Source organism: Buceros rhinoceros, unplaced genomic scaffold, assembly GCF_000710305.1.
Source record: "Buceros rhinoceros silvestris isolate BGI_N320 unplaced genomic scaffold, ASM71030v1 scaffold11061, whole genome shotgun sequence".
Classification (NCBI taxonomy): Eukaryota; Metazoa; Chordata; class Aves; order Bucerotiformes; family Bucerotidae; genus Buceros; species Buceros rhinoceros.
Window position 1 is genome coordinate 25,323 of NW_010393693.1, and position 12,922 is coordinate 38,244.

Below are 12,922 nucleotides of genomic sequence, written 5' to 3' on the forward strand. Positions count from 1 at the left end.
GTACCCTTGCAGCTTTCCAACAGACAGCTGCTGCCATCGGCAGGCTCCTTTCCAGCCCGTGCCTCGCAGGTTGTTTCCACACGCTCAGCAGTAATATCCTCAGTGCTGTAACGCTTAAGCATTCCTGTATGGCTACACACTTACACAACTTCCCACACAGCTTATTCCACTCCTTCCTTTTCACTGCCACACACACTGAAGCTTTGGAAAAAAAAAAAAAAACCAAAAACTTTCCCCATCATGATTTCCCCCTGCTTTCCATTTTGCTTGCATCCACTTGTTGTGTGTTTTAAAGGGAACTTGAAACGAAATTTTGTTGTGGTTGTGCTGAAGTGTCATCAGTAATGTTCTTGCCATGTAGAAAATGGGTCCCTGTGCCGACTTCTGCAAGAACCAGCAAAGGACTCGGCCCTCCGTTTTCTAAGTCCTAATACTATGTATTTTCCAGTAACAAGTGGTCAAACCGGGATTCCTTGTTACTCATATTTTAGCATTTTCAAATACGGCAAAGCAGAATTTTTTAAAACTCCACCGCCTGCTGAAAGTAAATGAAACGACAAACTCTGCAAGAAGTGGTGAATTCAGTATCAGGAGTAAACCCTGCTCAGGAGCGCCAGCTGTTCTGCTCAAAGGATCACTGCTGACCTGAGGGTCCCTGACGGGACTCTGCACAAGGGGAGGGAGCCTAGGCGATGCTATTTTCTATCACTTTTACTAGGCAGTAAGAAACACTTTGTATTAGCTGCTCAGCGTAGAATACGTGAGGCTGGAGAACACGTCAGAGGCGTCTTTAACAGAACATCGTCTTTTCCACAGAAGACACAGCAACGTGGACTCTGAAAAGGGTAAACTAAGGAACTTTCCAAAACTGCCTTACAAGTCTCCCATCCCTACACTCTCTCACATCACTCTTATCTGCTCCACAGTAGTTTGCTGTTTAACTTGCCTTGACCCTGTACTTCATACTAACACGGCCTCCAGCTACACCAACGTGACAAAATCCTGGCCATGGCATGGTGATCTCCAGCTGCCCGTCCTCTAGACGCACAACATGCAATGCTGCAAAACAGCCTCTGCTGTGAGCAGAACCGACTCAGGAATCAAGCAGGTAACAGCAGTACAAACGCACGACAAGAACCGAGCTGTCCCGAACAGCATGCTGGGTGGACGGGATGATCTTTAAGGTTGTTCCGTGCTGTTTCAAGGTGCGATGATTCTCCCCTTTTAAAACAAGCTCTCCAAAACACACTGCTCCCCACTTCACCTGCCTCACAGTTCTGAGCTTCACCACTACTCCGCTCCACACCACGATCCCGTGTTACAGGACGGAGCAGCAGCGCAAAGCCCCTGTCATGTCAGTTCACCCACACGTGCAGCACAGAAATTATCACCCTTTCCATAGAAGATTTTTACATTCAGACTCTGAAGACCACCGTCCCCTGTAATGGGGATCCTGTGGCTACCCTGACTCACTCTGTGTGTTTTTCTTGTCCCAAACTTACTGCTCGGTACCTCAGAGAGCACAAAGTGCCACAGGGAACTGCTCGCAGTCCTCGGGACTCAGGCCGTCACCTCCACCACGAGTCAGGACTGCATGAGGAAGCACGTGCTCAATGAGCAGATTCCCAGGAGATAAAGCAAAATGTTGACAAGAAAATACTACCAGAAAAGTAATTTAGAATCAGACGCCTGGTTTTTTTTTTTTTGGAACTCACTGGATTCACAACACAAGTTTTGTGCAAGCATGGGCATGAAGAATCTTCGCTTCTCCGGTGCGTGAAGAGGCTTCGGACAATCATTCCTACCTCCTTGCACAACCCCAGCTCTTTGAATAAGATGGAGCTGCAGCTCGCAGCGTCGGCCTGGAAAACCTGTAGCTGCAGGCGGCACCGTGCACAGCCTGTCTTTGAAACACACCTGCCCTTCCCGTGGGCACAAAGGCCTGTCTGTCCATCCCCTGCCCCATCCAAACAAACCAGGCCATTCCCTGGCACTTCCTATCAACAATTTAAAAAAAAAAAAGCTCTTGAACAGATAGATAATCCTGCGACATTGTGCACTGAAGCCTGAAGCACTATTTCCACAGATCATTTTCGATTTCATTACAGTCAGTAGTTTACAGTAATTTTCATATAAAGTGACTCTTCAATACATGAGTAGATTTAGTAAGATAAAAATTCTGTACTTATAAACTGCCTTTTATCACTAATTATTTTCCCATTACTTTTATCACAGAAAATTAAATTTAAAAAACCAAAATGAAAAACTCTACCTTCTTTAACAGGCAACTCTAGGGAAAACACGGGAAAGGCAATACCTGTTTCTCCCCACAGGGCATCGGTGTCGTTGATATCAATTTCATGGTCCTTTTCAATGGTCAAGATGTAACAAACCACCTGCCAGAAACAGTTTGCAGAGCTGTAGTCAGCCACAACACCCATCAGCTGCCACTGGCAAGGCACAGCACCGGGTAAAGGATTTAAAACACGTGACAGTGCTTCTTAGTGCATATGAATCCAAGAAAATTAGTATAGTTCATAATCCACCCAAGCAAGGTCAGGATGGCTTTCAGTATGGCTTGACGATGACTGGATGTTATTGGAAGTGGTTTAAAAAAAAACCCAGTGCCCTTCTGTTAATTGGTTCAGGGTGGTTTACGTGATTATGATTTAATGAGCTCCTGTGTGACCTACATATGCCAGAATAATCAAGACAAACAAAGCCAAGAATAAAAGCAAAGCATCCCAGTTCCGCGAGGAAATTCCATCTTGTGCAAAAGAATGGGGGAGGAGGAGAGCCTGTCTGCATACATCTGGTAAAATGGAAATCCTACGTTCTTCCTTTTACATTGTTTGTATCCTCGCTCTGTTTTTCAACATTTCTTTGCAGAACGGTTTGAGCATACATTGTTAAATGCTAATTTTTAAACCTGAGGTGAGTTAGTTATAAATTAAGTTCTGCTGTGTTTTTATTTTACTAAGGAAGCCTGTATTGCAGCCACATGCTAGTAAATAATTATTAATTAAAAACCTCTTCTAACCACTATTTTAAACGTATTTTCTAATTGGGTGCATGGTCACAGACAGCAGCAAGCAGGTGAGGGAGCAGAATCACACTGACAGAAGTTTTGGATGCGGTGAGAAAAAGCAAAGGTAGGAAAGGGGAAAGCGTATGGGTATTTCCAGGCTCCATGAGAGGTGCTGCACACTAAGTGTGGAAAATCCTAAAATTCGAAATACTAGAATATAATTTATTTAAAATTTATTTAAACACACAGGTCTTTTTTTTCTAGGTAAGGAGAATTAAGCTTCTACTGTCCTAAACATAGAGAAAGATGGACATTTTCAGGTGAGAGTAAGTATCTATGATTAATGTGATCTATTTTGCTGATATGCAGGAGTTGACTTTCTTCATTTACTTATGGATAGCAAACAAGAACTTTAATGAGAGTGAAGGCATTATTCATCAATTCAAGCTAATCATAGTTCAGAATCCTCAAACCTACACTGTGAGACAGTGATGGCTTCTGTACCATATAACAAATTAACTGCACAAAGACATTTCTGTGCCTGAATCATGTAAGCAACCAACCTTAAAGATCAGATTCTTCATCTCATAACCATTAAAAATAGATTTAAAAGTAGTAAATATTGAAATGGTTTTACTGAAGAGATTTTAAGATTCCACTTTTGGCACCTAACTTACAGTGCATACACAGGAAACTCCATCGGCCCACTGTCATCTTTATTCAATCATCTTTATCTACTGACTTCTCTGATATCAAGGCTAAGATTTATTTTCCCAATGAACAGAAGACATACAGTTATCATCTAAATTTCTAAAACATTTTGAGTATTTCTTCTATGTTCACTTTCAGTGTTCCTTTTGCTGAATAATACCGCAAGGCGGACAACCCTTCTCCTATCATGTACACATAAAGTGCCTATCACATACCCATACAATCCCAAATCTACATCTTGTATCTGCAAGACACAGCTTGTGATACTATGACAAACAGTTCAACTCCAGCAGAAACACACCGGGGTGTATCACTGACAGAGCACATCATCACTAGCACCAGAGACTTAGGGCACCTTCCATGGACAGAGAGGAAAAGGTAGGCAGAACACTACGTGTAAACAAAATCCAAAGCAATTATTCTTGGATAACGAACCATAGCATTTAAAACAGCTGCTACGACTGCACACGACTTGAAATAGCACGAGTTTCAAGCTCTGCCATTCAAGCCTGTTTTAAAAACAGCTGCATGCACTGTCGTACCGTTCCCATGAATTCAGACAGGTGTTGAAATACCTGAACTCTCCACCTACCTGACAGTGTCCCATACTGCAAGCTGCTGTTAGAGCTTGTTGCAGTGCCTGGCTTTTTCTTGGAGAGCTTTGTTCCTGGGCAGGAGTTATCCAAACAGCATTGAGCAAATAGTCAAGGATATCACGATGTCCTCTCAGTGCACTATGGACCAAAGCACACTGGCCTTTCTTGTCCACACAGTCAGCCTGCATTAGGGAAAAAAGTCATGTTCGAAGGTAAAAAGTCTAGCGGAAGACCATGAAGAGGAGAAGCTCCTGAGCACTGCGAGAGAGCAGATCACACTCCTGTCCTCAAGAAGGAAGATCTGGGGAATTACAGGCCGAACAGCCTCGCCTTAGCTGCTGTGAAGGGGCTGGGGAAAAAAAATCCTGGAAACAATTTCCAAACACATGAAGGGCAAGAAGGTGATCGGGAGTAGTCAGCATGGGTTTACCAGTGGAAAAGTCACATGTAACCAACCTGACAGCATCCTACAATGAGGTGACTGCCTTGGTGGAGGAGGGAGGAGGTGGAGGAGGCTCTGGATGTTCCCCTCAGCTTCAGTAAGGCTTCTGACACCATCTGCCGTAACACAGTCATGGACAAGCTACGGAAGAACAGGTTACTTAAGGGCACAGTGAGGTGGACCCAAAACTGGTGGAAGCGATGGGCCTGAGGGCTGTGATCAGTGGTGCATGGAAAATTCCTCAGGGAACTCTGTGCAGAAGTTCCAGACTCCTCTGCCACCCTGCCCCAAGACTATGTGTGTTAATTATAGACTTAGGTAATCAACGACAGTTTTCTTAGGCCTCCGCATGATTTTTTTTGGCTGCAACACTGCCATCTTTGCGCATCAGCTTACCTTTGCACCTTTTTTGCACAGCAGTGAAACTATGTTCATGTGACCTGCAGCGGCTGCGTAACTAAGCGCTGTCATCCCGCTTTCCGACGTTCCCTCAATAGCAGCTCCAAATTCTAGTAGAAGAGTGACCACTTCTTCGTGTCCAAGGTGCGACTGTACACACAGGACTGGAGCATTATTTAGTACTTCAGTCCTGTAATTCACATTTGCTCCCGCCAGGATCAGCAGCCGACTCACCTAAGATTTAATTTAAACAGAACAATTTTTTGTCGAGTTTGTCTGAATTTATGAAGAGACTTTGATATGTTGATTCAGGTACTCATAAGTTACTCCCTAATTCTGATGCAGATTTTAGTGGCAGGCATCAACTTTATCACTTATCTAGCAATATGCAAGTTTAAAATCATCTCTTCGCCAAGGGATTACTGTACTGCTGAAGTACGTACTCCTAACAGAAGACTCATCTCTCCCCTGAAGCGCACTACTCTCACCACAATTTCACCTGTGTGACTTGCTGCTGCTCTGCAGATTTATGTAACTGACTCCATTCATTAATACAGAACCAGACTGCTTAAAAAGCAACGTCAAAAGAACTATCAGAGCACGCGTGTGTGTGCAGGTACACGCGAATTCCCAAGCAGGACGCTTGGCAGTTGGCTACAATTGCAACTTGTCTGCCTAGCCATAATCCAGGGACTCAAATAATAATGCAAAATTCTGGCATGTTTCATCCTTTCACTTGTTCTAAAGGAGTTCAACTACAGATGCATAGCAGTGGCTTTCTTTGTTCTGAAGGGTTACTTTAATTTCAACCCAGATCAGCAGGGGCACCACAGCAGTGGCAGATGAAGCAGGGTGTGCACGTGAATGCTTGTTTTCTTACCTTCACATTGGGGGTGTAGATGTTCCTCAGTGAAGCCAGGGCTGCAGACAGTCCACTGGTGCTATAACCAATCCACAAGGCTTGAAGATGACTGGAAGAAATTCCAGTCCTTTTACTGAGACCCTAACGAAACAATACAACAGGAAACCTCTCTGAAGGATTAGAAACGCTATTTGTATCCACATCTCATCAGTATAAAGAGTAGTACCTGAGTTTGTTAGGAGAACTACAAGGTATTTTGCATAAAATTCTAATAAATTATTAAAGCAACTGAGAAGAGTATCCCTAAGCTGCATTCCTACTAATGGAGCATAAAACCATGAAGCTGTAAGCTTTACCTTAAAAATGTGAGCTTTAAGTATATGGTGACCAAGTTCCATAGTTTGTTGGCGGTTTAACTTTCCCTCTTGTCGAGAAAACATGAAAGCCAGTAGAGCATGTCCATTCCTAGTAAAAGGATAAGGAGAACTGCTTCCATAACTCTGCTCCCAGTACACAGCCTAACACACGTGCATGCATGAAGAAAGAGCTGAGCTCCTCTGCCAGACTGCGGCCAGGTACCATTACGCCTAAAGAAAATCCTTTCCTTAACAAAGCAATGCAAAGAGAAGAAATGCAAATCTCAGAGCTGAAACATCCTCCTCCTATTTCTCTGCTGCCACCTCACAAGGGGCCCCTGTCAGAGCAGTGCAGCTCTGGGCACGTACTGCTCCCCTGTCCTCCGGTTTCATCTCACAGGTAGAAGCTGCAGGTACCTCTGGTCAAACCCAATCCTGGTCAGAATCTTGGCAGCGCTGGCTTAACGGCTGGGCTCAGTGATCTTAAAGGTCTTTTCCAACCTAAATGATTCTACGAATCCTTTTGGAATTTGAGATTAAAAGTGCATTTATTAATAATTCTAATCTGCGTTAGTAAGATGGCATAGTTAGAAATGGTATGACCCTGAGAAAACAATTTATTGTTCACTATACACGAATCAGACTATATACTGGAACTGGACAATTAACCATATGCTAATTACACTACTCATGTGGGGATGAAGTTGGGGGGGACTTGTCACAACATCTTCAGAAAATTCTCAACAGAATTTTTAAAAACCAGACAGTTTAAGTAAGACTAGGGACCGCTCCACCTCCTGTCAGAGCATGTGCTGTGCATCGGGTTCACAGCAGGCCAGACTGCTGCTGGCAACATGGGAAAAACAGTGGGGCCAAACCCTGGTAATTCTGTAACCTGCCTGTGAGTCTGCCACCCCGGTAATTCCACCTACTGGGCTGGTTCTGTTAAACCTGTTCCAGAGCACAGGGATGTGGTGATAATGTTGTACGTCAGAATTATTTATTCTTTTGTAAAAACAAGAAACCTAAACCCTTGAAGAATACAAAACAACCCAGCAGCTGCAGGCTGTGAGAGGGCGCATGTACGCTAACAACAGCTGGCTGTCTCCAATTTCACTAATTCCTCTTCTCCAAGTCAAAGGCAAGATGGTCAAACTGAAACAATGCCGTGATGTAATTACAGAACTGAACGTCCTGATGTTTTTGCGTTCAAAAGAACCCACACGACCTGTTTTCTCTTCCTGCACTCTAAGTAGACAAGGAGCTGCTGCACATCAGTTTTGCTGTATCAGTAACAACACAGGACTCTCATTTCTCCGTGCAGGCAGCAACGTCAAATGCAAATTCTACAATTATGCGCTGTAAGCTCTGAGACTTCTGGTCGAGTCTACCTATAAACAGGTAAAAGTTTTCATTCTGGAAAAAATTAGGCATGCCTGTGTTTTAACATTACTCTTTCCTCTCACAAATCGTTGCAACCATCACACAAAACATAACTGCAGTAATTTGAACGTGATTTACTGCAGGATCCATTTACCTTGGCTCACACAAGAAGTCGGTATTTTCACCCTCTGCTCTCCAAACAAGCCATTCCCTGAAGGAAGGATGGCAGAACATGCGTGTTTTGTCACGTCTTTTTATCAGAAAACACGACAGGGCTTCCATCCTTTGGCTGAAGTCTTCCCATTGCTGTTCACCATTTATCTGGCCTGCATTAATAGCTTGGAAAATCTGGTCATCCGTCATGGGATGCAGGGATGCCAGCGCCACGTTTAATATTGGCAGGGCTCGCTCAAAAGCGGAGTTTGTCATGAACTTCATATTGCACTGAAGTAAGTACAGTTCTGATAGAGACACTGGAACAACCTTGTAGCTTGCACTTTTGATTACTAAGTGACCTTTTTGGAAAAGATCCAGAGTGAGTTTCAAATAGAGATAAGATCCCAGGCTTCTCATGATCAGGTGGTTACTCACTTTCCCAATAATAGCTGCATCAGCTTTTCCATTTAAAGATATGTTGTTTATAATTTCCTGGCTGTTATTAATTCTGTACTGAATGTAAGCGTTCAAGTCATCGTGAATTTCTTTGTTCTCTGGAAAATTGTCCAGGGATATTGCAACGAAGGGCAGTGAACTTACTATTTCCTGTGAGGGTGAAAGGGGAAAAAAAGAAAGAAGAAAGCACACAGGCATTAAAGTACTCCAGCGCTGAAAACTGAACAATGCATCTTCGCTGCATTTCGCTTCTGTAATGAGCACCAGAGAGATTAGAAAAAATTCAGTATCTCGGTGGTGGCTTTGCAAATATTGTCCTCTGATAACAGGTAGAACAATATTTCTGCATTTCATCGTTTTTCATAGGAAGGTCTCAAATATTTTACTGACCAAGCTCAGCAAGGCAACTAAGGGGATGAGCTATGGAAGTGATCACTTCAAAAGAAAGGGAACAGAAACAGTTACCAGAATTGGATCCTTAGACAGGCCAGGGAAAGCGGGGAGGTAGAAGGAATGATCTGTTATGAAGGAATGATTTATTAAGCATTATCACAAGAGAGAAAACCTCCTCATCCCTACATCCTCCAGTAACAACGTACCAGAAAGGTTCCATCCACACGCACACTGCCCCAGCTGGCTTAGCAAGTAGAAGCAGGGCACAGCCGGGACACTTCCACAGGTCTACCCAAACACGTCTTCATGTTGGCGTGACACGGAGCACATTTGTGTTTATGTAAAGAAAGATCCAAAAGACTGAAAACTTCTTACACAGAGGCATATACCAGAAGGGTTTAACAAACTTCTCAACACTTCCATAACACAAAAAAGAACTCTTTCTTCCACCTTGAGGTAGTTAGATCCATTTCAAAAAGCTGACCGTTCAGGCTAGTGAGATGTTTTGATCACAGATGCGTGCTTCTCCAGGGAGGCAACAGTCCCTACTACAGAAATTCCTTATTAAAAATAAAAATTCAGTTGAGAACTAAACTCTTCAGCCAGTTAAATGCTGAGAGTCCTAGGGGCAGGAAGGCAGATGTGAACTAAACTCCCAGGAGGCCATGCTGAAGCACACCTGCACATCGACAATGTCAGCACAGATGTAGAATCATAGCAGAGTTTGGGTTGGAAGGGACCTTGAAAGCTCATCTAGTCCCACCCCATCACACAACCAAATTCACATCAGCACTGTCCTGCACTTTGCTGGCTTGGTGCATGGAGCAACTCCAGAGCCATCATCTGCCCACCTCCGCCCAGACACTCTTGACTGCATTAGGAAACACTGACCACAGAGCTGGACTCAGTCCTCCTCCAAGTTCTCCGCTCTGAGAACGAGGGATGCCTAGTCAAGAGGCCATCCGGGACTGCTAGAGCTGTGGGAATATAGAAAGGGTGCTACCTCCGAGGTAAAAAACTAACCGAGACACACCTCCTGTTTTTAACTGAAGTGAACGGAAGGTGACCACCTCAAAGCAGCCTGATCAGTGCTGGAAACAGCAGCAGAACTTTGTTCAGAGCACTGCTGTCCAGCTCAGGAAAACGGGAATTCTGTATGGCCTCACTTTACACTCTTGATAATTCTGCGAGCACCTCTTAGCTGCTTAACTCTGACAAAATGCTTTAACCAGAAGTTTTGAGGCTTTTTTTTCAGGGGCAGCAAGCAGATGAAGAGATGCAGAGAGATCAGTGGTAATAAGAAATCCATCTCATCAACACAGAGTGGAATTGTGAATTATCCCTTCCTATAAAGTGAAAATCCAGAGTTTAATACTAGCAGAAATACACTCCTGCAAGTAAACACTGAAGGGAAAATCACTATGTGCTTCTAATGACTTTTTTTTTTAAAAAACTTTCCATCTTTCATTTGCCCATTTCCCTCTTGAAGGCCAAAGACACATACTTTGACCCCACCCCTTCTTGCATTATCAAGAAAGTGGTTCAAAACAAAAAAAGTCTCAAAATCATTCTTGTGCACTGTAAATAAACATGCAACAACAAAGGAAGGAAGGAAAAAAGCCTAAGAGCCTTTATTTTGAACTCCTCTAAAATCAGTATTTTTCATAATAATGCTGCTGCAGGGCAAGAGAAAAGTTAGAAAGACTCTTTACCTGGAAGTTAGTCCTTACAGTCACGATGAGCTTCAGCCAGGGAGGAAACTTACAGATTATCTTTGTCAAAAATGAAGCAAGTGTGTCACCATAATCAGGTTTATGGAATTCAGCATCATTTAACCCATCTACCAAAATTATGTAGTCTTCCTCCGGAATCCTCCGCTCTGAAATATGAAAATAAAAAAGGACAGGGTGAATACAAATTCTCCTATTAAATGATATATTTTTATCCCCAAGTTTTGAACACCAAGAAATAAAAACATATCTTTACGCACAGCAATACATCTTCTGGCATTTAAGCACTAGTTAGGAGATTAAAAACATTATGAGATATGAAGCAACGTTGCCGTAAAATGATAAACAGTAGAAGCAATGACTTAGAGCAGTGTTTTTTGCTGCACTGTTATTATGGATCTATTTCACGATTAAACAGAGTTAACGGATTGATCAGAGCTGTTCACACAGGAGATGCATGGCTGTGGGAGGCAGGCCGATCTAGGCTGTTGAAGCTGTTAGTTAACGCTACTTTTCATTAATAGCTATTCACCTAACACTTAACCTTCATCGGATCAGCAAAAAAACATTTACAGTTTGCAAAAATCATAAAGGCATTGGTTTATACTTCCAGCTCTGAAGAGAAAAGGTTATTTTGCAACAGCTTGAGAAACCAGCAATATTCATTTTGAGGGGTAAACATTTCACAGGAATTTTGTTGACTGTCAACAAAACTCCAGAGCTGCAAACCAGTGTTTCTAGGACTGACATGTGCTCTGCTCGCGCTCAGGCAAATCCCCTCCCCTCTCTTGCCAAGTATCCAGCACCCGCTCGAGCTGGCGCATGCAGGGAAGCGGGCTGACCTCAGTGGAGTTTGCTGGGGTGTTTTAAATACAAGAATCGTGATGGTACATGCCTTCCTGGAAAACCGCCAGATCAAATTTAAAAGCAACAAAAGCAACATCCATTTTGCCGGTGACGATGAGGCACAGGAAATTATATAAAAAAACAGTGTGACAAAACTCAAAAGAATCTGAAAACAAAATGCTTTAATGCAAATGTGCCAGCTTGAACTTCAAGCCACAAAGTCATCCTTGAGCTTTCTGGTAAAAAAGCGAATGCAAAGTTTCCACAAGCTTTGAAAGGTTTAATGGAACTTTATTTTAATACATGAAACAACTGTCAAAACCCCCTATTTTTGTTACAACCAACCACCACAGTTAAGGAATCCCTTTCTCCACGAACGTTCTGCTTTATTTGTTTCCCTCAGAACATTAAAATACATATTCTTAGATTTTTTTTCACTTTTTATGCAGTTCAGATTCAGCTTCCAAGTCATATCCTGCTTAACCCACCTTTCCTGAGGTCTGAAAGCGGTTCCAACACGCCCCTTTTAAAAGCTGCTGCAGGATCCTGGACGCAGGATCGCAGGCTAAGCATGCTCTGCAGGTGAGGCTCTTTTAGGAGAAGGTCTCTGTAGGCTGCCAGCTGATTCGAACGACAGAGTAAAGCTGCAACACTGTGCACAAATTCTGGCACGAGACACGTGTATGTGTTGTCAGCTTGGCAGTAGTGATAAGCAACGACCTGGAGAATGCAGAGAAACCCAGTGTTACCCCCTTCGATATTTCAGTTGGTTATTAGCTAGTCCAATGGGACAAATGGTAACTAAATTTCAACTGCAACGTGTTTTTCAGTGTTAAAATAATCATCCTGCTCCACAACTGGCCTCAGAGGCCTGCGTCAGAGGCACAGAGAGGAAGACAGTGACATGACCTCGTAGGGCATGCAAAGAGAAAAAAATCCAGAAGTCATATTCTGGCACGAAAGCAGGGTCATTAGAGTTCCTGCTGTTTGGATACAGCGGGTAGCCAGCTAAGGTACCACGCAGTACACGAAAAATAACTTGAGGCTCCGACTAAGACTGGCTTCATCCTGATTACTTAAAAATAAAGCCCCACACAGGCCATATTTCTTTGAAAGAAACCAAATCGCAAGAAGGACGTGGTGTTCACCGCAGACAAAAGCGGTGTGCTTCAGTGGCTCTCGCAATGCTGCTCCCAAGCGATACACAGCTCCTTAGCGGCTGCAGCGTAACCTCGTGTTCTCCTCACGGCCGTTCGCATAAAGTACGCAATTCAGACGGTTACTGTGCAAGCGAAAAGCCAAACACCTTCCAACTGCTCACTTCAGACTCTCCGAGTACGGAAAACTGAAAGACCATGTTTAGACTCAACCTATCATACAGCACAGATGGAGCACACACGGGACAAACTTTTTATCACTTTTTCTTTTTCCCCAGAATTTTGCCTTTGAAAGGTACACTGAGCATCTACCTGTAGAGGAGACCCAGTCCCTTTTGCAAGTGAAGATCCCGACCTCCCCCTCACAAAAACCAGCTGTGAAAATTCTTAAGTAACTAACTCTTCCG

General features: G+C 43.4%; 1 protein-coding gene across 1 annotated transcript in view; it reads right to left on the reverse strand.

Moving 5' to 3' along the window:
* TANC1 (tetratricopeptide repeat, ankyrin repeat and coiled-coil containing 1) overlaps positions 1-12,922 on the reverse strand; it is a gene marked incomplete at its 5' end in the record, with an annotated part of 26,819 nt that overhangs the window by 10,359 nt on the left and 3,538 nt on the right. The window contains 8 exons of the mRNA XM_010144956.1: positions 2,318-2,396; positions 4,332-4,517; positions 5,174-5,410; positions 6,057-6,179; positions 6,395-6,503; positions 7,932-8,539; positions 10,495-10,661; positions 11,847-12,078. Of these exons, the coding sequence (XP_010143258.1) occupies positions 2,318-2,396; positions 4,332-4,517; positions 5,174-5,410; positions 6,057-6,179; positions 6,395-6,503; positions 7,932-8,539; positions 10,495-10,661; positions 11,847-12,078 (1,741 nt within the window). The remainder of the gene's footprint in view (positions 1-2,317; positions 2,397-4,331; positions 4,518-5,173; positions 5,411-6,056; positions 6,180-6,394; positions 6,504-7,931; positions 8,540-10,494; positions 10,662-11,846; positions 12,079-12,922) is intronic.